General features: G+C 21.8%; 8 protein-coding genes across 8 annotated transcripts; 5 read left to right on the top strand and 3 right to left on the bottom strand. All coding sequences in view use genetic code 6, as the record gives it.

Annotated features, from left to right (window-relative positions):
* Nucleotides 1-239: 239 nt before the first annotated feature.
* TTHERM_001126349 (hypothetical protein) lies at nt 240-694 on the top strand (the record flags this gene model as incomplete). The annotated part of the gene is made up of 2 exons (XM_012800570.1): nt 240-310; nt 574-694. The coding sequence occupies 2 exons, from the start codon at nt 240-242 to the stop codon at nt 692-694; spliced, it is 192 nt and encodes a 63-aa protein (XP_012656024.1).
* Nucleotides 695-2,546: 1,852 nt separating this feature from the next.
* On the top strand, nt 2,547-3,041 carry TTHERM_01126350 (hypothetical protein; the record flags this gene model as incomplete). Its single annotated transcript, XM_001026016.2, has 1 exon — nt 2,547-3,041. The coding sequence occupies exon 1, from the start codon at nt 2,646-2,648 to the stop codon at nt 3,039-3,041; it is 396 nt and encodes a 131-aa protein (XP_001026016.1). The 5' UTR covers nt 2,547-2,645.
* Nucleotides 3,042-4,318: 1,277 nt separating this feature from the next.
* Nucleotides 4,319-7,922, top strand: TTHERM_01126360 (kinase domain protein; the record flags this gene model as incomplete). Its single annotated transcript, XM_001026017.2, has 9 exons — nt 4,319-4,978; nt 5,057-5,461; nt 5,523-5,576; nt 5,705-5,851; nt 5,958-6,009; nt 6,218-6,258; nt 6,623-7,087; nt 7,351-7,772; nt 7,826-7,922. The coding sequence occupies 9 exons, from the start codon at nt 4,319-4,321 to the stop codon at nt 7,920-7,922; spliced, it is 2,343 nt and encodes a 780-aa protein (XP_001026017.2).
* Nucleotides 7,923-8,715: 793 nt separating this feature from the next.
* On the top strand, nt 8,716-9,021 carry TTHERM_001126364 (hypothetical protein; the record flags this gene model as incomplete). Its single annotated transcript, XM_012800571.1, has 1 exon — nt 8,716-9,021. One exon carries the CDS (start codon nt 8,716-8,718, stop codon nt 9,019-9,021), a length of 306 nt encoding a protein of 101 aa, XP_012656025.1.
* A 1,742-nt stretch (nt 9,022-10,763) lies between these two features.
* On the bottom strand, nt 10,764-12,689 carry TTHERM_01126380 (Serine/Threonine kinase domain protein; the record flags this gene model as incomplete). Its single annotated transcript, XM_001026019.1, has 2 exons — nt 10,764-11,345; nt 11,922-12,689. The coding sequence occupies 2 exons, from the start codon at nt 12,687-12,689 to the stop codon at nt 10,764-10,766; spliced, it is 1,350 nt and encodes a 449-aa protein (XP_001026019.1).
* A 1,376-nt stretch (nt 12,690-14,065) lies between these two features.
* On the bottom strand, nt 14,066-18,111 carry TTHERM_01126390 (EF-hand protein; the record flags this gene model as incomplete). Its single annotated transcript, XM_001026020.3, has 10 exons — nt 14,066-14,095; nt 14,177-14,386; nt 14,438-14,538; nt 14,589-14,891; nt 15,101-15,684; nt 16,013-16,422; nt 16,479-16,837; nt 16,890-17,291; nt 17,660-17,973; nt 18,056-18,111. 10 exons carry the CDS (start codon nt 18,109-18,111, stop codon nt 14,066-14,068), a joined length of 2,769 nt encoding a protein of 922 aa, XP_001026020.3.
* A 613-nt stretch (nt 18,112-18,724) lies between these two features.
* On the bottom strand, nt 18,725-20,083 carry TTHERM_01126400 (DEAD/DEAH-box helicase; the record flags this gene model as incomplete). The annotated part of the gene is made up of 1 exon (XM_001026021.3): nt 18,725-20,083. One exon carries the CDS (start codon nt 20,081-20,083, stop codon nt 18,725-18,727), a length of 1,359 nt encoding a protein of 452 aa, XP_001026021.1.
* A 1,523-nt stretch (nt 20,084-21,606) lies between these two features.
* On the top strand, nt 21,607-23,058 carry TTHERM_01126410 (endonuclease/exonuclease/phosphatase family protein). The gene has a single exon (XM_001026022.3). It carries the CDS (start codon nt 21,632-21,634, stop codon nt 22,772-22,774), a length of 1,143 nt encoding a protein of 380 aa, XP_001026022.2. The 5' UTR covers nt 21,607-21,631; the 3' UTR covers nt 22,775-23,058.
* Nucleotides 23,059-23,441: the final 383 nt, after the last annotated feature.

Here is a 23,441-nt window from a genome sequence, read left to right on the forward strand (position 1 = left end):
TAAAAACTAATTAAAAACAAGAAAGCTCTTTTTTCTTTTTATTTTTATTGCGCTTGCTTTTTTTTGTTCTTTCTTTGTTAATTTAATTAGCTCATCCTTTTATTTTCAAATTTTTTACTTTTATTATTAATTAATTAATCTTATTATTTCATCTTTTTTCTTCATTTTTTCCTTCGAATTAACTATTTTATGATATATTTTTTCTTCAATATTTAAAAAGTAAGAATTAAATTGGTGCAATGGGTGCATCAGGCTTAGGTTCTGGTTTAGCAAATTGCATTAATCTCTCAAATTTGAGACTTAACCTTTAGTAAAAACAGTTTATTTGTTTTGGATTGTGATATTTTTAATTATAAAAACTAATTAAAAACAAGAAAGCTCTTTTTTCTTTTTATTTTTATTGCGCTTGCTTTTTTTTGTTCTTTCTTTGTTAATTTAATTAGCTCATCCTTTTATTTTCAAATTTTTTACTTTTATTATTAATTAATTAATCTTATTATTTCATCTTTTTTCTTCATTTTTTCCTTCGAATTAACTATTTTATGATATATTTTTTCTTCAATATTTAAAAAGTGGTAATTAAATTGGTGCAATGGGTGCATCAGGCTTAGGTTCTGGTTTAGCAAATTGCATTAATCTCTCAAATTTGAGACTTAACCTTTAGTAAAAACAGTTTATTTGTTTTGGATTGTGATATTTTTAATTATAAAAACTAATTAAAAACAATAAAACTCTTTGAATTTATTTGATAGTTTTTATTTGATTTATTTTTTTATCTTTATTATACCACTATTGCTATTTTATTTATTAATTTAAGAAATATTTTTTAATTTAAAAGTTTATTATATTTTGATATTATTTAAGATTTACACAAATTTATTATAAAATATTAGCCAAATCAATGAATCATAAAAATTGAAAGTTATAAGCAAGTGTCTTAAATCAAAAAGATTAGTTGTCTTTAATTAATTATTCTGATTATAAAGAAATCACGAAAAAAACGATGAATAAATATTAAATGTTTGATTAATATTATATCAAATTTTGAAAAATTTTTTTAAATCTAAAATATAAACAAATATATAGATTTTATTATTGATTTATATTTTTAAATATCATTCATATCTATTTTTGTAAGTAAATAAATTATTTATAAAAAATAAAAAATAAAATTTTCTTAAATTAATTAATTCCTCTTAAGTAGCCCTTTAGTTTCTCAAAAAATAATCAAATAATTAGAAATTTTTAGTGTTATATTATTTCTTAATAAATTATATAAATGCCAAGCTTTTATATTCCAGTTATATTTTAGTCTGAAATATTATCCATCAATCATATTTCTATCTTTTTTTATTTATCATGATTAAATAAATACCATGATTTAAATAAAACCTCTGGGAGAAATCAAATTTTACTTTTTATTTTAACTTTTGTGGTTATTTATTAAAAAATAAAGGCTTTTTGCTTTAACTAAAAATAATATAAAAATAAATATTTAAGGTAAGTTGAAATTGATTATGTATTAAGTTCTTTCTTTATTTTTGCATGCATATATACTGGCTGGTTTTTATATTTGTTACAAATCAAAAAGATTATGAATACTAAAATAAATATTTTTTGAATTATTTTGTATAAAAACCTATGTTTAATAATTAATTTAAAACATATTTTTCTACTATATTCCACAAATTAAACTATTATTTAAATATTTATAAGTAATTTTTAACATCCAAATACATTTTTAATTTATGTCAAGATATCTTTTTTGATTATTTTCATACTTTTCGTTTATAATTGAAAAAAGAAAAAACTAAAATGAAGTAAGCAAGTAAATAAGTATTAAATTATGTTATATTTTAATTTTTGTATTTTTTTTCTTATGTGATTGTCTCGAAATAGGCCAACCAATATTTATTTACATTTTTTTGCATATAAATTTGTATCTTATTTTCTTATTAATTAAATCTATTATGAAATTGGTTATTATTTTTTATTTATGATAGTACCAGTAAAATTTAATTAATTAATTTGATTAATTCATGAATTTAGTTTATTAAAAAAACGATTATACTTTTTTGCTTATGAAAGTGTAAAATAAAATTATCTGTTAAAAAATTAAAAACTGTTATGTTTTCTTATTTTCAAGCAATTTTAAAAAGTTCTATGTCATTTTATGCTTTTATTATCAATAAAACAAAATTTACTTTTACTTATAAATATTTTATTATTAAAGAAAAAAATTTTTAATAAGGAACAGCTTTTTATTTAGGATTTAAATTATTAATATAACTTTTAAAAAATAGAATAAGAATTAACTTACTAATTTTAATATGATTGAGTGCACTAATAATCTTTCAAATAATTTATTTACAATTTTACCATCTATTTTAAAATTGGGTTAATTAATTTTTAACTGTTTTGTTTTATTTTTATTTTAGATTAATTAAAAAGAATATATTAATTATCATTCGAAATTGTTTGCTTACAAATTTTGAATATAGATACATACACTCTAATATTAAAGATTTTCTTATAGTTTTAATGTTCTAATTCTAGCTTAAATTCTAGAGTTTTTGTTAGTTCAATATCTATAAAATTAATTAATTAATTATAAAAGTAAAAAAATAAATTTAAATAAATAAAAAATGAAATTAGTTGCTCTTTTGTTAGTACTTTCAGTTATTGCTGCTAATGCCTAGACTCCCACCACTGTCCCTAATTGGGCTAGTTCATAAGGATTCACTGACTATGGTACCTGCATTCAAACGGTTATGGCTGGAGATCCATGCACCTCATCCTCTAATAAGCCTGCCTGCATGACTGCTGGAGCTGCTTATATTACTTGCTGGGTTGCATGCTTTGCTTAAACTAGTTATTCTAGCTTTAGATCTTGCACAACTACTTGTGGTAACACCGCAAAAACTGCTGATTCAACTCTTGGTACTTTGGTTTCTTCTTCTGAATCATGCTTCAGCAAGTTAAGCAGCTCATTATTAACATTATCTGCATTCCTCTTAGCTGCTTTCGCTTTACTTTTTTGAAAGGAAAGAGTATCTAAAAATTAATTTACATTTATATTTAAATGTTTTATTTTATGTTTTTTATATGAAGCATTCTTATAAATTAATTTTTAGATTGTTAAATTTTAGTTAAAATTTTATCTATTAAAATAAATAAATAAATAAATAAATAAATAAAAGATTTGAATGTTGAAAAATTTATTTTCATATAATTTTTTTAAAAATATTCTTAATTTTTGTTATTTTTTTTGTGTAATTATTATACACAGTACAATAGATAAGTTATATAGAATAAGATGCCATTTCGATTTAAGATAAACAAAATTTTTAGTTATTAGAGATAATTTTTTTTAGATATTAAGCATTTATTTTATAATAATCTATCTATTAGATAAATAATATATTTATTATTAGATTAAATTTTATATAATTATATATACTTATATATAAATCAAAACTTTTACATAATTAATACTCATATTTGACAAAAAAGTGAATAAAATTTTTTTAATATTTTTATTTTTATTAATACAATAACTTAAAAAAATATTTTCATAATCTTTATTTTATAGTTAAATAGCATGGTTTCTGATAATATATTATAGTTGAAGAGAAACGATATTTATTAGAGATAATTTTTTTTAGATATCAAGCATTTATTTTATAATAATTTATCTATTAGATAAATAATTTATTTATTATTAGATTAAATTTTATATAATTATATATATATATCAAAACATTTACATAATTAATACTCATATTTAACAAAAAAGTGAATAAAATTTTTAAAATATTTTTATTAATACAACAACTTAAAAAAATATTTTCATAATCTTAATTTATTTGTTAAATAGCATGGTTTCAGATAATTTATTATTGTTGAAGAGAAATCCTTTTCCCCTTTTTAGTATATTTTAAATAATTTAATTTTATTTACTCAAGGTTAGGTTGGTTAATTAATTAGGAAAATAAATCTTATAGTTAACTTAGAACATATTATTTTTATATATTTACTCTATTACAAAAATTATTAGAATATTTTAAATTATGCAAAGAATAAATGGATAATGTGAGCAGAATTTTTTTTAAATAAGGATTCAAATATTAAAACAGAAAATAAAAGATTATCGAATAATTACTGATAAATATTAACTTATTTTTTGGTAGAATTCTCGATTGATAGTTATTTATTTGGTGTTTTGCTTTTTAATTAATTAATAAATTAAAGAATAAATATTTAGGAATAATCATTGATTGAAGGAATCGAATTTAATTGAATCAATCTAGATTAATTTATGGATAAACATACTTTAGATAAGTTTAAGTAGCATAAATGGTATATCAAGGATATGATTGCCGCTTTTGAAAAGGGAAAGCTGATTCATAGCAAAACAACTCCTAATAAAAATATATGGATTTATGAATGTGTTGATAAAAAGAGTAAAAAAGATTACATTATGAAAAATATTAAGAGACAATATGATAAAACCCTTGCTGAAAATCTTTGTAAATAGCTTTTTGACATGTACAATCTGTACGAAAAGATGTAATACAAAACAAACTTAGGATTTATCGCTGGATTTGATATAGTTAATGACGGCAATGAATTTTATATAAGAATAATTATGGAAAAGTGTGTGGGTACTTTGAAAACATTTTTGCAATTAGGCAATAGGATTAAACCAGATTAATTTATAGAGTAATTCAAATCTATGGTAACCACAATGTTTGAGTTAGAAGGGAGAAATGTTAGTCACAAGAATCTTACTTTGAACAACATATTTTATATTTTTAATCAAGAAGGCAGAGTTGAGTTTAAGTTATTTGGATTTTCTAACTTGGTTTGGGGAGCAAATGATGGAAACTTAAGTTATGTTTCGCCAGAAGAAAAATATCTTATGAATACATTTGAAGGATCTGCATTATCTACTCCTTATGACATGGACTATTTTAAAGTATCTAGCAACTTTATTTATTTAAAATCAATATATTTCATTTAAATTTATCAATCGAATTAACTAATTAATTAATAGGTTGATTCTTTCAATTTGGGAATAACATTTTTAGAGCTTATATTTTTGAAAGAAGTGAGCAAATGGAATTTCTCATTAGATGTAATAGGTGATCCAAAAATGCTAGATATTTATTAAAATTAGGATAAACTTAATTCTATGATACATGAAAATATATCTTACTTAAAGGGTCACGAGTTTCTTTTTTCTCTTTTAAAAAATATGATTCATGTAAACCCTCGTAAAAGAGATAGATTCACTAAGATTATTTATCAAATGCATGAAAATTTAAAATTAAAAATCTACACATTTGCAATTGATCCAGCCCAAACATGGAAACCAACAAATTTGTTGCACTTTGAAGATCAAAAAAATAAAGAAATAGAAAATCTACATTCAGGATACAAAAGCCAAATAAAAATTTTAGTAAATAAATTCGTTTATTTAATATAAATAATGTAATTTTACAATCAAAAACAAAATAAAGGAAGAAGCAATAAAGAAGCAGACTCAGATAATTAACTAACTTCAATCCCAAATAGTAATATTTATTTTTTTATGTTGTTAAAATTTGATCTATCACAATTAAAATAGAATTGATTTGAAAAAAATGTATTCAGTGTAATTAAATAATAAAATTAAATTAATTAAAAATATGAATGAATTCAGTTCACCATGTAAGATCAAATGAATTTGATGCAATCGAATGTAAGACATGTCACAGACTAAAGAATTATAAATGAATTTAAAATAATGAAAAAAATTGAAGAACTTAAAGAAAATACTATCTAACCTATCCCTAAAAAGCTTCCTACAGTAAATAATAAATTTATTTAACTTAAAATATTTAAGCAGTTTTAGATTAATTTTTTAGGAAATAATTAGTTTTAATTTTTTGTTTTAAAATAAATAAATAAATAAGATTTAAGAAAAAATGAAAAAGTCTAAGATGGAAAAGTTTGACAAAGAAATATGTAAGTTTTTTAATTTAAATATTTATCCCAAAAATTATAAATAATCTCAAAAATTTAAAGATAGATTTTATGGTTTTTTAAGAGCAAAAATTTATTAAGATTCAATTTATTTTTTCATTTATCAAACAAAATTGACAATAACTAAAATAACAGAGAAAAAATATTTTCTTAGTAAATTGTTTATAAAAAATAAAATTTTATAAAAAAGAAAGAGAAATGAAAATGACATTAGGACCTATTCTAACAGCAGTAATTTAGATTTTTTGATACTGATTGACAACTAAAATTCTATTTAAATAAAAAATTAGATGGTGAATATTATTTTTAACTTATTATAAAAAATAATTTGATAGGATGAAAATAAAATTTATATTTTATTAATTGAAAATTAAATTATTTTTTTAATGACTAAACTGCCTTCATAAAATAGAAAGTAAATATTTAATTAAATGAAATTAGTTTTACATAAATTTAATTAATTGCTTTTATTAAAAAAGATGGTAAATAATTCTTTGATCTTTGTTATGCTACTTGATTGATTGCTTAAATTAAAAATTGCTTGAATTAAATTATTTCTTTAATTAATTTATACCATATTTTATATTAATCTAAGTTCAGACCGAATGCAGTTAATAGAGCTTATTTATTAGCATGGTTAGCTTCTAATACAACTTATTTTAAATATGTTAACATGTACAAAACAGCAGTTAAAGATGCTAGTGATTCAAAAAATTCTGATGCTATATTTGCTGCGATTAGTGTTTTTTTTAAAAATAAAATAGATTTGCAAAAAATATTCGAAATTTTTGTTTAAGATAATTACCTAAGAAAACATTTTATAAGATATTTGAGAATCTTTAAACCGAACTTATTAAAAACTTTTTCAGATTATTTTTTCTTGTCTGATTTAGAATCAGGCTACATACTTTATAAAAAAGCTTTTGCAAATGATAATAAAGAGTGTTAGATTGAATTTGTAAAGCTAGCTAAATAGTTAGTTGCAAATAATAGAGCAGAGAAACTTGAAGAAATTGTTTTAGATCCCATCACAGAGCAAGTTTAATTTATGAATAAATATGTAATAAATAACTTTTTCAATTACAAATTTCAATATTTTTAGTCTGTTTAATTGAAAAAAATCTATTCCATCAAATAAATATTTTTAAACTGGTTGTTAATTATTTTAATTTAATTTTTTTGGTGTCAATTTTTCATGAAAATTGATATTTGATTGATCACAAACTATTTAAATTATTCAAAAGTAACTTAAAAATATTTATGTTTCTTTTATTTTTTGAGATTTTCATATTTTTATTTTTTTTAAATTCTTATTTTTTAAAGAATGTGGATGTACTGGCGACTGTAAATGAAAGATTGGAGGAGTTTTATGAGAATAATTAAATAGATAAAGCTAACAAATACATTTAAGAATAAAATTTCAGTCCAAGAATGGTTGTAATTAAATAATTCAAAAGTCTTATTAGGATTAAAGATTTCGAAAAGGCTGATTAATATATTGAAAAAAATAATTTTATTGGGTATGATGAATAAAACAAAAAAAAAATTTATAATTTAGATTTCTAATTGATTGCTGATTAGTTTTATAAATCATAGCAATATGAGAGGGCTTGGAAATACATTTTGAAAATTGAAGATGTATTTGTAGCTTGCGATATCTTAGTAGGGCTAGATCAAACAGACAAGGCAATAGAACATGCTGTATAAAATAAAAACATTGATGCCCTATAAGGAATATTAGCTAAGTACAAAAAATAAAATTTAGATGTTTTTTAATTTTTCAATTTTTATAAAATAGGACAAAAGATGAGGAAACTCGCTCAAGAATTATTTAGCTTAAAGAAGATGTAAAAAAATAATTGGCTGAGTAGAAGAAAATTAATTTTTTTAAATGAGTGTTTGAAATAAACTTATTTTAAAATGATGAATGCAATCAGCTTTTAATAAATGGAATATCTTAAAACCAACAATTAATGTCTTTCTAAGCAAATAGACAAGAAAAAATACCATTAAAATTAATTAATAAATTTTGTGTATAAAGTGAGTTTGTATTTAATAAAGTATTTATTCGCTGAATAATTCACCACAAATAATCAAAATTTCTAAATAAATTTCTGATATCTAATCCATAAAAAAGTACATTTAAAAGAAAAAATTGATAATATATTTATATATAGCAAGTTGTTGTTCATAACCATCAAATTATTAGCTGACTATTTTCAATTAATCTAACTCAAAATAGAATTTTACAGAAAACTTACAATTGGCTTGCAGTCAATCATTCTCTTGAAATTCAATTTTATTTTGAATTTTCAAAACAAATTTCATTATTAAATCAATAAAATGTAGTTTATAAAAATTATCTTAAAAAAATCCATTTATTTTGTGGATAAATATCAAAATTCAATTTATTTTGATATGAATTATACTTATTGTAAGCTAAGGTTAATTAAATGAAACAAATTTTTGATCACAAATAAATAATAAATAAAGCAGATAAATATATCAATCAATCAATCAATACATAATATATATTAGAGTTATATATTTGATATAATTACTAATCATCCATAAGAAGTATTTACTTCTATTATAAATAAATAAATTATTGAATATACAGCAATTCATTTGTGGTCATTAATAAATAGGCCATTATTTAGTACTAGTTTTATTATTCTTTTCCTAACTATGATCATTTTAAGACACAGGATGGATATTTATTTCAAATTTTTTAAAATACAAAAAGATAATCAAAGAATAGCTATCTAAGCTTATTAAAATATTTAGTATCATCAAACAAGGGTTGCTATAAGCATTATTAGTACAGAAGCTGAAAGAATAGTTGAGTTTGCTACAGCTTATTAAGCTAAAGGCAGACAGGTATTTTTAATGCAGGTAAAATAAGAGTTAACTTGCTATGTTTTATAAGGACCATAGCAATCAGATATACATCCGCTCAAAGAATCAGGAACAATAGATTAATCCTTCATCTGATTCCAGACTTTGTATAGATTTTGACAGTTTACACTATTATTGTAGCAAGTATAAAATGTATTTAAATCATTCTAGCAGTTTACATCAGTTCCGCAAATCGTAGAGGCTCCACAAGTACTTTTTCTACAGTTTTCGTAATCTAACTTAGTGCAGGAAGCAACAGTTAAAAAGCTGATTACAATCAAGGTTAGTATATTAATTTTCATGATTTATATTATAAGATGTAATTATTTTATATCAATTTAGTTAGTTAATTATTTATTTAGTAAGTGGTTTAGTGAGTGAGTGTGTTAGTTAGTTAGCACTTTATCTTTTTCCTTCTTTTTTTAGCAAAAACAGTATTTTTTAAAAAAATTAATTATTATATGAAAGAAAGAAAGTTTACTCTTTTTATTAGTATTAATTGAATACCACTTATTACAATCAAAATTTAATTAATGGTTAGGACAAATTATTATCATAATCCTTATTCTTCTTTTAAGTGATTTAAATATTATTTCAATTAATACTTATTACCTCATTCATTCAAAAAGTATTTTTACGCTTATTTTGAATATCTTTTTAAAATATAAACAATATTATTAAATATAAGGCAAAGAGAGGATATTATTAAATTAATTGAATCAAGTTACTTGATAATATTTTTTTTAAATAATTTATATTGATAGAAATAATTTTAAAATGAATAAAACTTTAAAATTTTATGATATTAAATACAATTAGTAGCATGATTATATAGATGAATTATATATAAAACAGTAATATGCTTCTTCAAAACTATTAAAATTTAATTAATATTTTTTGTTTTATGTTATTTAATTTTATAGATAATTCATTTAAAATAATTATCTTAATATGTTAAAATATATTAACTTTAAAATTTTTCTTTCTACCTCAGATATAAAGTGTATATATTTTATAATTAATTTGAATATCCTTAAAAAAAGTAATAATAATTATAAAGATAATTTATATGATTAATCAATTTAATCAAATACATTGCTATTATTTTGCTATAAATTTAAATTAAATAATATTATAATTAATAAAATTTTGTAATGATATTACGGATTTAAAGTGATCCATTATACAACACTAATTAGCTTTATTATTTAAATTTAATAAATATTTTGGAATTAATAATTTTACAGGCGATATTAATTTAAATTATTTATATTTTTTAAAAATGTATTTTTATATATTAAATCAGAAATTAATACCTAAAATACCAATATTTATTTTAATTGATTTAAATTTCAAATTTTAATTTTATTTAATACATCATTTATAATGTAAATTTATTTTACACTTATTTTGAATTCTTTTATAAACGAAAATAAAATATTTAAATTAATATAAAGCTTGTGCTACTAGAAGATTTTGTAGATTTATAAAATCAAATGCATTGATAAATATTTAGTATTAAGTATGAAGATTTTTAATTTAATATGAAATAATTTAAAAACCAATAAACTTTGAAATAATATTATATTGAATATTATAGAGGATTATATAGATAGATGCATTATAAAACACTAATTAGCTTCAAAATTTTTTAAATTTAGGTTAATAATTCTTATTCAGTTTTGAATAATTTTACAATAAACTCATTTAAAATAATTATTTTTTATATCTTAAATAATTTATTTTTATATATTTGATTGTAAAATTTTATTTTGCATTATTACCAATTATTAGTGATGGGAAGAAAGGCTAAATGAAAGGTATTTATCAAAAGATTATCAATTATTATTCAAATTACAATCATATTTATATTTTAGTAGCTCATCTTCATCGTCAGCATTGTTTTATTTATTAGCTGCATTTATTTCATCTTGATCATAAGTCATCCCTAAGATTTGAGGTAGTTTTATGTTTGTTTGTAATGGAGTTTCGAAAATAGCTCTTGGTCTTACTGCTGCCTTGGTAGGTTTTTCTTATTAGGTAAATTTTTTAATAGGAGATTCAATTTTTAAGTTTTCAAGAGCTTCCCAATCAACATCATAGAAAAACGGATGTTCTTTTAAATCAGTAAACGAGTTTGCTCCTAATCTCATTTAAGGATCTGAATTTAGCAACTTTTTAATTAAGTCTTTCAAGTTAGGGGAAAAGTTCTCTGGATATGTTGGTCTATTCATTATAATTTGTTTTGAGATTTTGTCATAGTTACGATTTTTATCTTAAAAAGGAGGATATCCAGCAACAAGTTCATACAAAAACACACCAATACCCCATAAATCTACATTCTTATTATGACCTTTATTTAATACGATTTCTGGTGCTAAATATTCAGGTGTACCTGCAAACGTGTATGTTTTCTCATCCTAAAATATTAAAAAATTATTATAAATTTTAAAAAAAAATATATTTTGGGTTTAATTTATTTGCTTGAATGATAAACATGTTTTTTTTAAGATTCATTTAAATCATCTAATTTTTGATAAAACTTTTTATAGAATAATTTTGTCTAACCATTTTTCATTTTTAATGAAGCCTATCTTCAATTTTAAAAATTAAATAATATCTCTTTATCATAAAACTAAAAAATAATAAAAAAGCCTTTTATTTTATTTATTATTTCTTTCTTCGAATATCTGTATTTAAAGCTTTAAATTTAAGAACATAATAATTAAAATTATCTCTTTTATAATTAGTGCTCATAAAAAAATATGCTATGCCTCAAAATAATACAAAAACCAGCTTGATACTTGTAAAATGTATCAATAAAAAGATATTTATTTATTTATTTATTTTAGAATTATCCATTTTAATATTGCTATTCAGCTTATAAATTTATCATTTATTCATTTCTTTTGCTATGCTATTATATAAAAAGTTATTCAAAAGGAGATAATTTTTGAATTGAATTATTATTATTATAAGTTTTTATTGAATTATACCTTGTTTTAAAATTCTTTAGAAAGACCAAAGTCAGAAATTTTTATATGTCCACTCTTAGTTAAAAGGATGTTTTCAGGTTTTATATCTCTATATATAATTTTTAATGTTTCGTGAAGATACTAAATGCCTAGAATGATTTCAGCTATGATGAATTTGGCTACCTTTTCAGTAAACTATCCACAATGTTTTAACAGGGTAAAAAGCTCTCCTCCCTATATGTATTCCATAATTAAATAGATTTTCTTTTCTGTTTGTATGCAATATTTAAGTTGAACTATGAAAGGGTGAGATGATTTTAATAATATAGTTTTCTCTAAAATAGTTGCTTCAATAAGTTACAGCTTAACCATATCAATTTTTTTAATAGTTTTCATTGCATATTTTCTTTAACTATCCTTTTTAGTAACTAAATAAACTTATCCAAATGCTCCTTTGCCAAGAGGACGATCAATTACAAAATCCTATATTGATAAATTTTTCCTGCTATTAGCTGATATCCTTGAGCTAGAACTAGAGCGAGACCCTACGGATCCAACCGATCCACTAGATAAACGCTTGATGTTTTCTGTATCTTAATATGTATCCTGATTCTCTACTGTTTCCGCTAAATTGACTACTAATTTAATCTATCCAGTCTCTTTTTATTATGGTGTTGGTGTCTCTTATAATTGTTGGCTTTGAGGAGGTACTCTTCTAATCTGTAAAGATGATTTAGCACCTACGCTTTCAGTGTTACCATCCTTATCTTTGTTGCAGCAATTACCCATGCTTTTAACCTATTTTATTTGGAAATCCTTCTTTCAGCTTTACAATTTTTCTAAAATTTTCTTGATAAATTGTTTGGTAATATTTAGATTTATATCAAAAATTGATGAAAAAGATAGGTCTGCTTTATTCACTAACATATTTTTACTTACTACTTATCTATTTTTTAAAAAGCAAACAATAACAGATAAATAAATAAAGAAAATAAATTAAAAATACTACTACTACTTAAGAGATCACTAATCAATAAATGGTATGTCTTAAATACAATAATTAAACTATATCCTTGAATACTCGATAAAATATATTCTTAATTAAATCATAATTTATCTATTTTTTAATTCAAGAATTCAATTAGCAACACACATACCATCACATTTAATCAATAGGTATGAGAATGAGAGTATTTACATAAAAGATATCTAAGCTAATTCATCAAATTGTTATCAGACATTTTTGTTTACAAAATTTTAAGATTTTTATGAACAATTTCTATTGTTAATATTAAAATTTGTGCTTTGGTCATGATGATATTTTTAAAAAAATAGCCTATATAACTAGATAATGTAAACAAATCCACATTTAAACATATTAAATTAAATAATTATCAAATTAATAAATCAAAAAATTAGCTTTGAATATCCCTTAAATCTGCACTAAGGAGCAGTAAAATAGATAGTCTATTATTTAAAAATAGACAAATAATAAAATAAATATCAATTTTGATAGCACTGATTTTAAATTTTGATAATAGATAAATAAAAACCAAACATCTATCTTTTCACAATAATAAATATTTATTTCCAAATCATATAAAAAATTATATTTTGTAAATAAAAAATATATTTTCTATTAGCATAATTTTTATAAATTTCTTTATCCACTTCACTTTCTTTTTTTAAAAGAATAAGATTTTTTTATAATAAAATCCAAAAGTGCTTATTTTTTTTCAAACTAAATAAAGGTAGGTTATTAATCATTTTATTTATTTTGACTATTTTTAGTTTAAAATAGTTTAATTATTCCTTTTTATATTGTAATAAAAATAGTAATTGATTAGATTAAAAATAATTATTTATTTAAGGAGGGTCAAAAAAAAGCGATATATTTAGGTAGAAAAACTGTTATATCTATTGCGATTTAAACTAAAATTTTTGATATTCCTTCAACTACTAATAAAATTTATTTGAATAGAATTAAAGCTTTCATAATCTATATTTTTAGAAACTGTAAAATAAATAAATTAAAGGTTCGGTTTTTTTTAAATTAAAAATTTACAAATGAATGAATGAATATTTTTCAAAGGAAAAAATGTTAAAATATTAATTTTAATATAATTTAAAATTTAAATTCGTCATAATATTCAAATTGTATAATTTCATTTCCAGTCGTTTTGTAAATGAGCTCTCTATTTAATTTATTTATTTTTATTTAATATTTTAATAAAAGTCTTTTTTCAAATAAATAAATTAATTAATTAATTAATTACATGCTCATATGCCCACTAAGCATACCCCTTGGATTTTATTTTTTCACTTTCCAAAAACTAAGTTTTTTGCCATTATTCCTCTATTTTTGTGTTAAGTGAGTTGTTTCTTTCTTTAATTTTTGTGATTCTTGCATTTAGAATATTGTATTTTTTATTAAGCTCCTCTTTTTAGAATTATATACGATGGTTATACTTTGTATCAAACCTATCCTGTTTTGTTTCAAAGTGTTAACATCTTAAATATATTAAAAATAATTTTACTTTTTCATTTTAGTACATTGGACTATTTGCAGAAACACCAATATTAACAAAAGTATTTTGATGGAGAGGAGTGGCACCAAATCTTGTTTTTTTTTGCTCCTCTTTATTAGTAAAATAATATTGTAAATAATAATTTTAATTTCAATTTTACCTAATGTAGAATTATCTGGACGGAAACTATCTCTTAAACTTTAAATAGTAGTTTTTATCATAGGAAGCATTGATTTAACTTTATCATTCTTTTCTGCAGCAGGAAGAATTGTAGGGAAAACTGTGTTTTTGCCTTCAGGATTGTTTATTGTCATTCCAGATCTTATTTTTGAACTAAATTCATGAAAGTTGACATAACCTTTCTACTCAGGATCAAAATACTATAAAAAGGGTCTGATTTCTTCATATTCAAGCAGATTTAATTCTTTTATCTTCTAAACAAGATCTTTCTGAGAAACATAGCCTATTTTTATGATAATTAAGTGTTTAATATTTATTTAAACATTTTTTTCAATATTAATAAAATATATGTTTTGGCTTTTAATATTAATTTATTCTTTTAAAATAAGTAATTTATTTTTATTATAATTTATAAAATTTTATTAAAATCAAATTCTTTTTTTATGAATTTTTTTGACTAATTTTAAAACAAACAAAAATAAATTGATTTACCATCATTATCAGTATCGAATGATCTATAAACTTCGAGAGCTTTTGTTGATGAATTAAATAGTCTGTTTTCTACTTTCTATAAAATTCTATTTAAATTGAAGCTCTTTGATTATACAAGAGTCTTGTAATTATTGATGGAGGAATTTTAATTTTAAAAGACATTAGATTATTTGAAAACATCAGAATTTTCAGTTTTATTTTAAGTATCATTTAATTTTGTCTTTTACATATCCTCAAAAGTACTATTCATGTTTTTTGCTAATTCGTTGTTGATTGTTTCTAGTTAAGGCGTGCTTGCAGAAATATTTTTTTGAGTGTTTAGATTGCGTCTCCGCTTAGGACTCTTTTCCTATTACTGGTAGAGTGTACTGTTATTATTCAAAATTGTACTTTCTAATTAGTTTTATTTATTTTATTCCTCTTTTTCTTCAATCCAACCATTCTTTTGTCTTATATATTCCTCATCATTTTCTTTAGATTCTAAATCTTCTTTTGGGAATTCATCATGGAATAGCTTAGAATTTGGTGGAGCTGGTCTGTTCTTTTTCCACTGCATACGTATATTCCATTCTTTATCTGACTCTCTAATTTATAACAAATTAATTATATTGATTACATTATAGTCCTTTTCAAATAAACTTGCCAAAAAAGAGGAAATAAAAATATTAAAATTGTAGTTGATTTTAAAATTAATTTTTTTATTTTTAATCACATTGATTTCACTTAATTTAAAAAATTAATAGATATTAAATTGTAGTTCTTTGGTGCTAATTATTTGACATAAATTATAATATGAATATTCCTTGAAGCTTAATTAAGATTTCTTTAAAAATGAATTATATTTTTTTAATTTTGGGATTATAATAAAATAAATTTTTTTTAAAAGAGACATATTTATTAAATAAAAATTACTCATAAATTAGAGGAGCTATCTCATTAACTGGGGTATATCCGTGGTTGTTATATCTAAAAGCTGAAAGGAAACCTTCTAGTTCATTTTAAGTGACATCCTTTTCACCTACAGTGAGGAAAACGTTTTTGAAAAATTTAGTAAGATTTTGTTTTGAAATATTTTCTCCATCTGTTTAGTGAAGCTGTGAATTTAGAAAATCCTAAAATTCTTTCTTACTAGAGAAATATCTTTAAATCGTTTTAAAAACTTTATTTGCTTTGGTTCTAATTAGTTCCAGCTACCAACTATTTTATTCATGAGAGTCTATGATGTGGATAGGCTTTTCCATACTTAAGAGTTTTTAATGTAATAATAAATTTTTATCTGAATTCTTCTTCAAATGAACACCTTCCTCCTCTACTTCTGGTTTCTTATTAAAAATAAATATTATCTTTCAAGAAAGACTAATTTAAAATTCTAAATTACATATAAATCTTCTAGTATAAAGTTATAGTTTCTTAAAGTATTTATGAATTTTTTATAATCAAATTTGTGTTCGTCTATTTTATATTGATCATACAATCTTCTAATGTCTCCTACATCCATGACTGTAGTAGGAATGGCTACTTTTTTCATAGCTGTTTCAAATTTTTCATAAGGTATAAAACCAAAATCAAGAGTGTCTTGCTGAAGTATTTAGTTTATAATAATTTCTAATCTATTCTTTAAGACTGCTAGCAATTACTTTTCTTTTCTGCTGTTTTTAACTTTGCTTACATCCTCTGCTAGTTTATCTACGACTTTAGCTCCTCCAACTAATTCCTGCATTTCATTTTCACTAAGAACTAATAAAAAAAGTAATTTCAAATTTTATTAAGCTATTTGTAAATTATCTACCTGGAATCTTTTTCAAGTCAACATTGAGTGTTTCATTTGAATTAAAAATAAGATACATAAACTGATTGAGATTTAAATATCCCTAATTATTTTCATCAGCTGAAGCTACAAGCACACGAGCTTCGTCCATATTAATTTTGATTTCCATCTTATTCAGCATCTCATACATTTTCTTAATTGTAATAATACCAGTAGCATCGTAATCCCAAGCAGCAAAAATCTTTTAAAAATTTTTACGATTTGCATACCTTCTTCTCAAAGCTTTTCTGATTTCACGAACATTTTCTAGGTCTATCTTACCTTCTAAAGTATCTCTCTATTCTAGACCTACCAATTACGTTTCTTAAATAGCTGTAGCATGCAATTCGTGTTTCTCATTAACTAAGCTTTAAAACTCTGGATCTTTTTAATGTTAAATAACATAAAAGTGTTATATTTTTATTAGTCTTAAATATATTGATCATAATTAATATATTTATTTATTATTATTTCCAGTATTTAAATAATCTTAAATAATAATAAAACTTCTTAAAAAGCGAAAACAACAACAACAATTAAAATTGTTTCCATTAAAAATCTGATATAGTCTAAAAAAAATAACTTAATTTTAATTGCTTATTCGATTAAAAAATATTTTATACGATTTATATTTCTTAATATTGCATTTAACCAAAAATTTTTCGATCGAATTAGCTTATTTTTATGGCTGCTTATTGATTTAAATAAGTTGTAAAATCATCTAATAATAAATGAATGAATAAATTAAATACTCTTTTTCTAACTCTTTGTCTTGAGTTTAACATATCCAAATTATTGCTTTTTATCTCCCAACAAATGCGAGTCTCCTGTAAATACCTTTAGTTTTTCCCCATCTTCTAAAGTAGAGTGATGAGGCGGAATTATTATAGATTTCTCTTTAATTTATTTTTGATTTGTCTTGTAAAACTATTCAGCAATCTCCTATGGGTGAGGGGATGATCTCATAGTCTTTGACTTTACTATTTCGCTGAAATTTTGTACAGATTTATTTTTAGAAAGAAAATCTAATCTTTCAAGTCCTTCAGGTCTAGTGTAGTTCTTAGGCCTAAAAATGTTTATTTAATCCAATTTATTTGTGCCTTCATGCATAATACATAAAGCAGAATTGTAATAGGCAAATATTTTACCTAAAATCAGCATTACTGCCACCTACTTCATGTATTCTCTAAGTACGTAGCTTCATTTGAGACTTTATTCACTTATACAATTATATTTTACAACTTTATTTCTAATTCAATATGCTTAAACTTTATGTTTTTTTATATAATTTTCTTAAAAAAGTTTGCTTCACACTAACTAATCAGTAGAACAAAAACAAAAAAAAAACTATTATCAAATCAAAATAAATAATAAGGTAAGTAAGTGTATTGTTTATTCAAACTCATATATACATATATACATACATAAATACATATAATGAAATCAAACAAGATATTTATAAATTTACATATTTATTTTTTACTATTATACAAAAAAGAAACAGAATTTTCAATTTATTTACAAATAATAATGATATTTAAAAGCTAAATATAATTTTTAGAATAAATCTAAAATCCTTTTTCAACAATGAAATCGTTTGATTAATAGAAATTATCATGATTTGTTCTTAAGTTATAAAAGCTAATTATTTTTTTATTAAGAGAATCAGGAAATTGTAAATTAAATATGATTTTGACAAAAAAATATTTTAATGATTTAAAGATTTATTACAAATAAACAAAAAAACAAAAAAAAGAGTGAATACAAACAAAAATACTAATTTAATAAATAATTCAAATATTGGCTGAATTTTATTCTCAAATCTAAAAGAAAGCTTCAAAGTTAATGTCATCCTTATTAAAATCGTCATCATCAATAATTTCTTCAAGATTTGCGATGTCGCTTTCTTCAAAAGTTGCTGAGAACAAAATAAGCTAGAAACCTTCACTAATGTCATCGTAAATTTTGTTTAGAGTATCCCTAAGCTCATTCTTGTTAGAATCCAAGACTTCATCAGCTTCGTCAATAATTAAGAACTTTAGGTCTTTAGTTTTAATGCTGTTTAATATTTTCTAGATATAACCAGGAGTGCCAATGCAAATAGAACCCTTAATATCTTTGGTATCAGTGTCTCTAAAGAGATAAGATATCTCATACTTTTTGCTTGGAGGCATAATAGCAGCTATTTGTTTACCAATTTGCAAACAAAGATCCTTTGTGTGAGCCATTATAATTGCTTGAGGACACCAAGGCTTGCTCATTGGTTCTTAGCTTTTAAATTTTTCAATCATTGGGGTGAGGAAGCAAAGAGTTTTACCTCTGCCGTTTGCGAAACCGTATACAGAGATGTGCTTATAAAATTTAGCTTTATCAACTTAGTAATTGAGAATTTTAGGAACACAAATAACTTATGAAGGTTTAGGGTATTTAAAGCCATTATTAAAAAGCTAGGTTTAAAATTCATCGCTAATTCCTATATCTTTCCAAGATTTCTCTGAAACTAAAGTTTTGAAGAGTTCATTTTATTCTTTGTTGTGCTTATAGCATTCTGCAAGATGATTTTTTATTTGCTCAAAATCTTCATATTTTATAATAGTAACATCAAGTTTTTTAGCTAGATCGATAACAGCTTCTTCTCCTTCTATGTTTGAAACTGAAATGGCTACACCCTTCTTATTAGAACGACCTGCTCTACCTACTCTATGAATATAAGTTTAGACATCTATTTCATCAGGCTTAACGGGTCTATTTTCGTCATTGCTCTTCTTTTTTATATCTACAGGAATATCGCAATTGATTACTGATGTAACTTCGTTGAAGTCAATACCTCTTGCAACCAAGTTAGTTGTTAAGAGATAATTAAATTCACCATCATCAAATTTACGACGAATCAACTTTCTTTCTTTTATATCCTAATCACCATGGATAATATTAAATTTGTCATTCATATCACTAAAGCGCTTATCGGATTTTAATACTGAGAAAAAGTCTAATAGATACTTCTTTTCATTAAAGAAGATAACTACTTTTGGCTAAGCATCAGTGTCTTCAATCAATTTCTTAATAAAATCGAAGATGAAGTCTCTCTTTTCTTGATCTGATTTAACTTTGTGAAACCATTGCTTCACATTTTTCATTCTGTCCTTTAAATCTGTCTCAATCTTAATATCAGCCATTTCTTTTTTAGTCTGCTAATATATTTATATATCTTTTATTTCTTACTAAATCTAATTATTTAATTTATTTATTTTTAATTAATTTATCAATTTATTTGATTTTTAAAGTCTGATATATTTTTTTGATGTTATTATTTCTGTATTTAAAATAAAATTTATTAAAATTTACGCTCTCTTTAAGAAAAAGCTAATAACAGCAAGTGTCTATTAAGTTAATCGACCACTTAATTAAATTTCCTTATAAATATATATATATTTTTACATATTAAAATGTTTCCTTTCACATTTCATAGTGTTCCACAAACATTTATCTAAATTGAATTATACAAATAATTAAAAAAAAAGAAAGAGAGTAATGCAAACGCAAGTTAATGCTCACTTCTAAAATAACTACCCCCTAATTATAATCTTTTAATTGTTTTAAGTGTGTGTGAAAAAAAATAATTTATTTGGATGGTGTCTTCTTAACCTAAATTGTCCATAAAATGTTAAATATATTTTAGTATAGTTGATTAATACTTAAATAAAAGAAAAAAAAATACTTTTATTTAAAGTATCTTGAGTAAATTTAGAGCTAAATTCATCTATCCCCTATTAAATTTTATAAATAAAATACTTTTATTTTATTTAGATACTTTCATTAGGTTTTATAAAAAAAATTATTTTATATTTTAAGTAAATAGATCTATCTATTCTAGATTTTAAAATTTTCACAGAATCCTTTTCATTTACTAATTCCTTTTTGTTTTATTCCATAAATCAATATATGTAGGTATTGTATAATAAAAGATTTATGATATTGTAAATAAAGGATGATTTGATAATTTAGAGCTTTAGGAAATGTGTTTGAATTTTAATTATCTAATTCTTATTGCATCCATTGACTGATATTTATATTAATTAATAAATATTTAAATTAAATTAGTTTGTAAAAAACTAAAGAATTAAGTTTAATTTTAATAAAATAACTAAATATATTTCTATGATATCATCAATAAAATGTTAATAATAATCTTAAAAATAAAATAATGACTTTCATTGTTAAATTTCAGTTTAAAACTATGATGATAAGTAGATAATATTAAAGATAATTTTTATATTATCAACATTTTCAGTTTTTATAGAATTAAAAGTGAAATTAAAAATATTTTTTTTTATTGTTAGTTAATTAACTAGCATTTATTTTTTTGGTTTAATTATTTATAAAAAAATATTGAATATTCTAATTATGATAAAAATTAAATATTTTTTTTATTTTACCTAAAACAAGCTTAAAGAAGAAGAATTTAAAAGATTATTTATGTTATTTAATTGATTGATTTATTTTAGTTTAAGATTGATAAATGTGTGATTGAAAAATATAAAATTTTAAATTGATTAAATATTTAGTTGAAATTATGTGCAGTTTAAGCCAAAAAATAATGGTATATGAATATATGTGTATGTATGTTGAAGATTAGTTAAGATTAGTTTATAGATTGAAATCCATATATTCTAGAAAAAGATTCATTTAAATAATTAATTAAAATTGATTTAATCTTTGTTTGCATGCAAACTTTATTTTAGATAGTAGGTAAAATAAAAAGCTTATTAGGATTTAACAGAGGACGGAAGGGTATCTAAAAGATGGATAATATAAATAAGAATAATCAGCAGCTTTCTAATTAAATTTCAATAACTTCATACAATATATTAGCAGATTTATACACTGATCCCTGGTATTTCCCTTATTGCCCGAAGCAGTATTTAAATTTTGATTACAGAAAATGGAAGATAGTTGAAGAAATAAAGCTTATTAACAGCGATATTGTATGCCTTCAAGAAGCAGACCACATAGAAGATTTCTATTATTAGCAATTTTAAGATTTAGGCTATCAAATTTAATACGCATTAAAGCCTTATAGAGCTGAAGGAATTTTGGTAATGTTTAAGAAAGATAAATTTAAGATGATTTCTGAGCATGTTATCAACTTTGACAATGAGATTCCTGATACTTTTAATAAGGCAAATTACTAAAGAAACAATAATGCTCTGATAATTTAATTAAAGCATTTAATTTCTGATTTAAATATAGTTATAGCTAATACGCATCTCTTTTGGAATCCATAGAATGAGGAAGTTAAACTACTCCAAACTGCTTAAATATTGCAGCATCTTACAAAGAATTATAAATAAGATGAAAATATAATTTTATGTGGAGATTTTAATTCTATGCCTACCAGTAACGTTATAAAATACATAACAGATAAAAAAGAACCCCACTTAAGCAGAGTTGAAAAGCAATTTGCAAAATACGTGCTTATCAAAGACATGATGGCTATTCATAATATGTTCAGTGAAATGAATTTAATTGATTTGAAGAGCTCTTATGATGATTATTTAAAAACTGGTAAACACCCTGAATTCACTAATTATACATAAAATTTCAAAGGAACTCTTGATTATATTTTATTTAACCCAAATATGAAGTAATTCTAATTATCTGAAGTCAGAGAAATACCTATAGATTTGATTAAAAAATAAAAGGGATTACCTAGCTAAGATTATCCTTCAGATCATTTGCCAATTACAGCTATTTTTAGTATAAACTAAGATGGTTAAGATTAGAAATAAAATTCAGAATATATAAATGACCAAAATTAAGATGATAATAATAATAATTTACCTCCAACCTAAGAAAAGTAAGTATGAAAGTGATATTTAAATTACTTTTCTTTTCATTATTAATACGAATAAAATAACTAATTAAAACATATTTTGTGTAAAAATCTTTTGAGTAAAAAGGCCATTAATTTATTTACTAAAAGCAGCCTTTTGAAATAAAGAAAATTTGTATTATAGCATAAAAGGAAAGTTCTAACAATACAAAACACTTAAAAATCACAAAAATTAAATATAAAAACTTTAATTTTGCAAATATTTTAATTATTATTTCAGTTTTTATTAATTTTTATGGGAAGAAATAAATAAAAAACCATTATTTAAATTATATGAATAACATATTTTACCTAAATAATATTTTTCAAAAAAAAAAGAAATATACTTTTTTTATTAATTTTAAAGAGATTTGAGATTAAAATTTCAAAATGAAAATAATTAGATAAATTAACTTAGTTTAATAGGTTATCAAGTAATACTTTGAAAAGAATATTTTTCATAAATAATGTTAATAAATTATTCAAAGTGAATAAATATTAAAAATAAATTTGAGTTTTATAAATAAAATAAAAATAATTATTAACATCCTTAATTGAAAATTAAAATAAATTCTATTATAGATATATGATTTACTACTTGGATCAAAATAAAATCTTTTTTAACTTATAAATAATTTAAAATTTTACTTTATTTTTGTATT

This window comes from Tetrahymena thermophila, assembly GCF_000189635.1.
Source record: "Tetrahymena thermophila SB210 genomic scaffold scf_8254077, whole genome shotgun sequence".
Lineage (NCBI taxonomy): Eukaryota > Ciliophora > Oligohymenophorea > Hymenostomatida > Tetrahymenidae > Tetrahymena > Tetrahymena thermophila.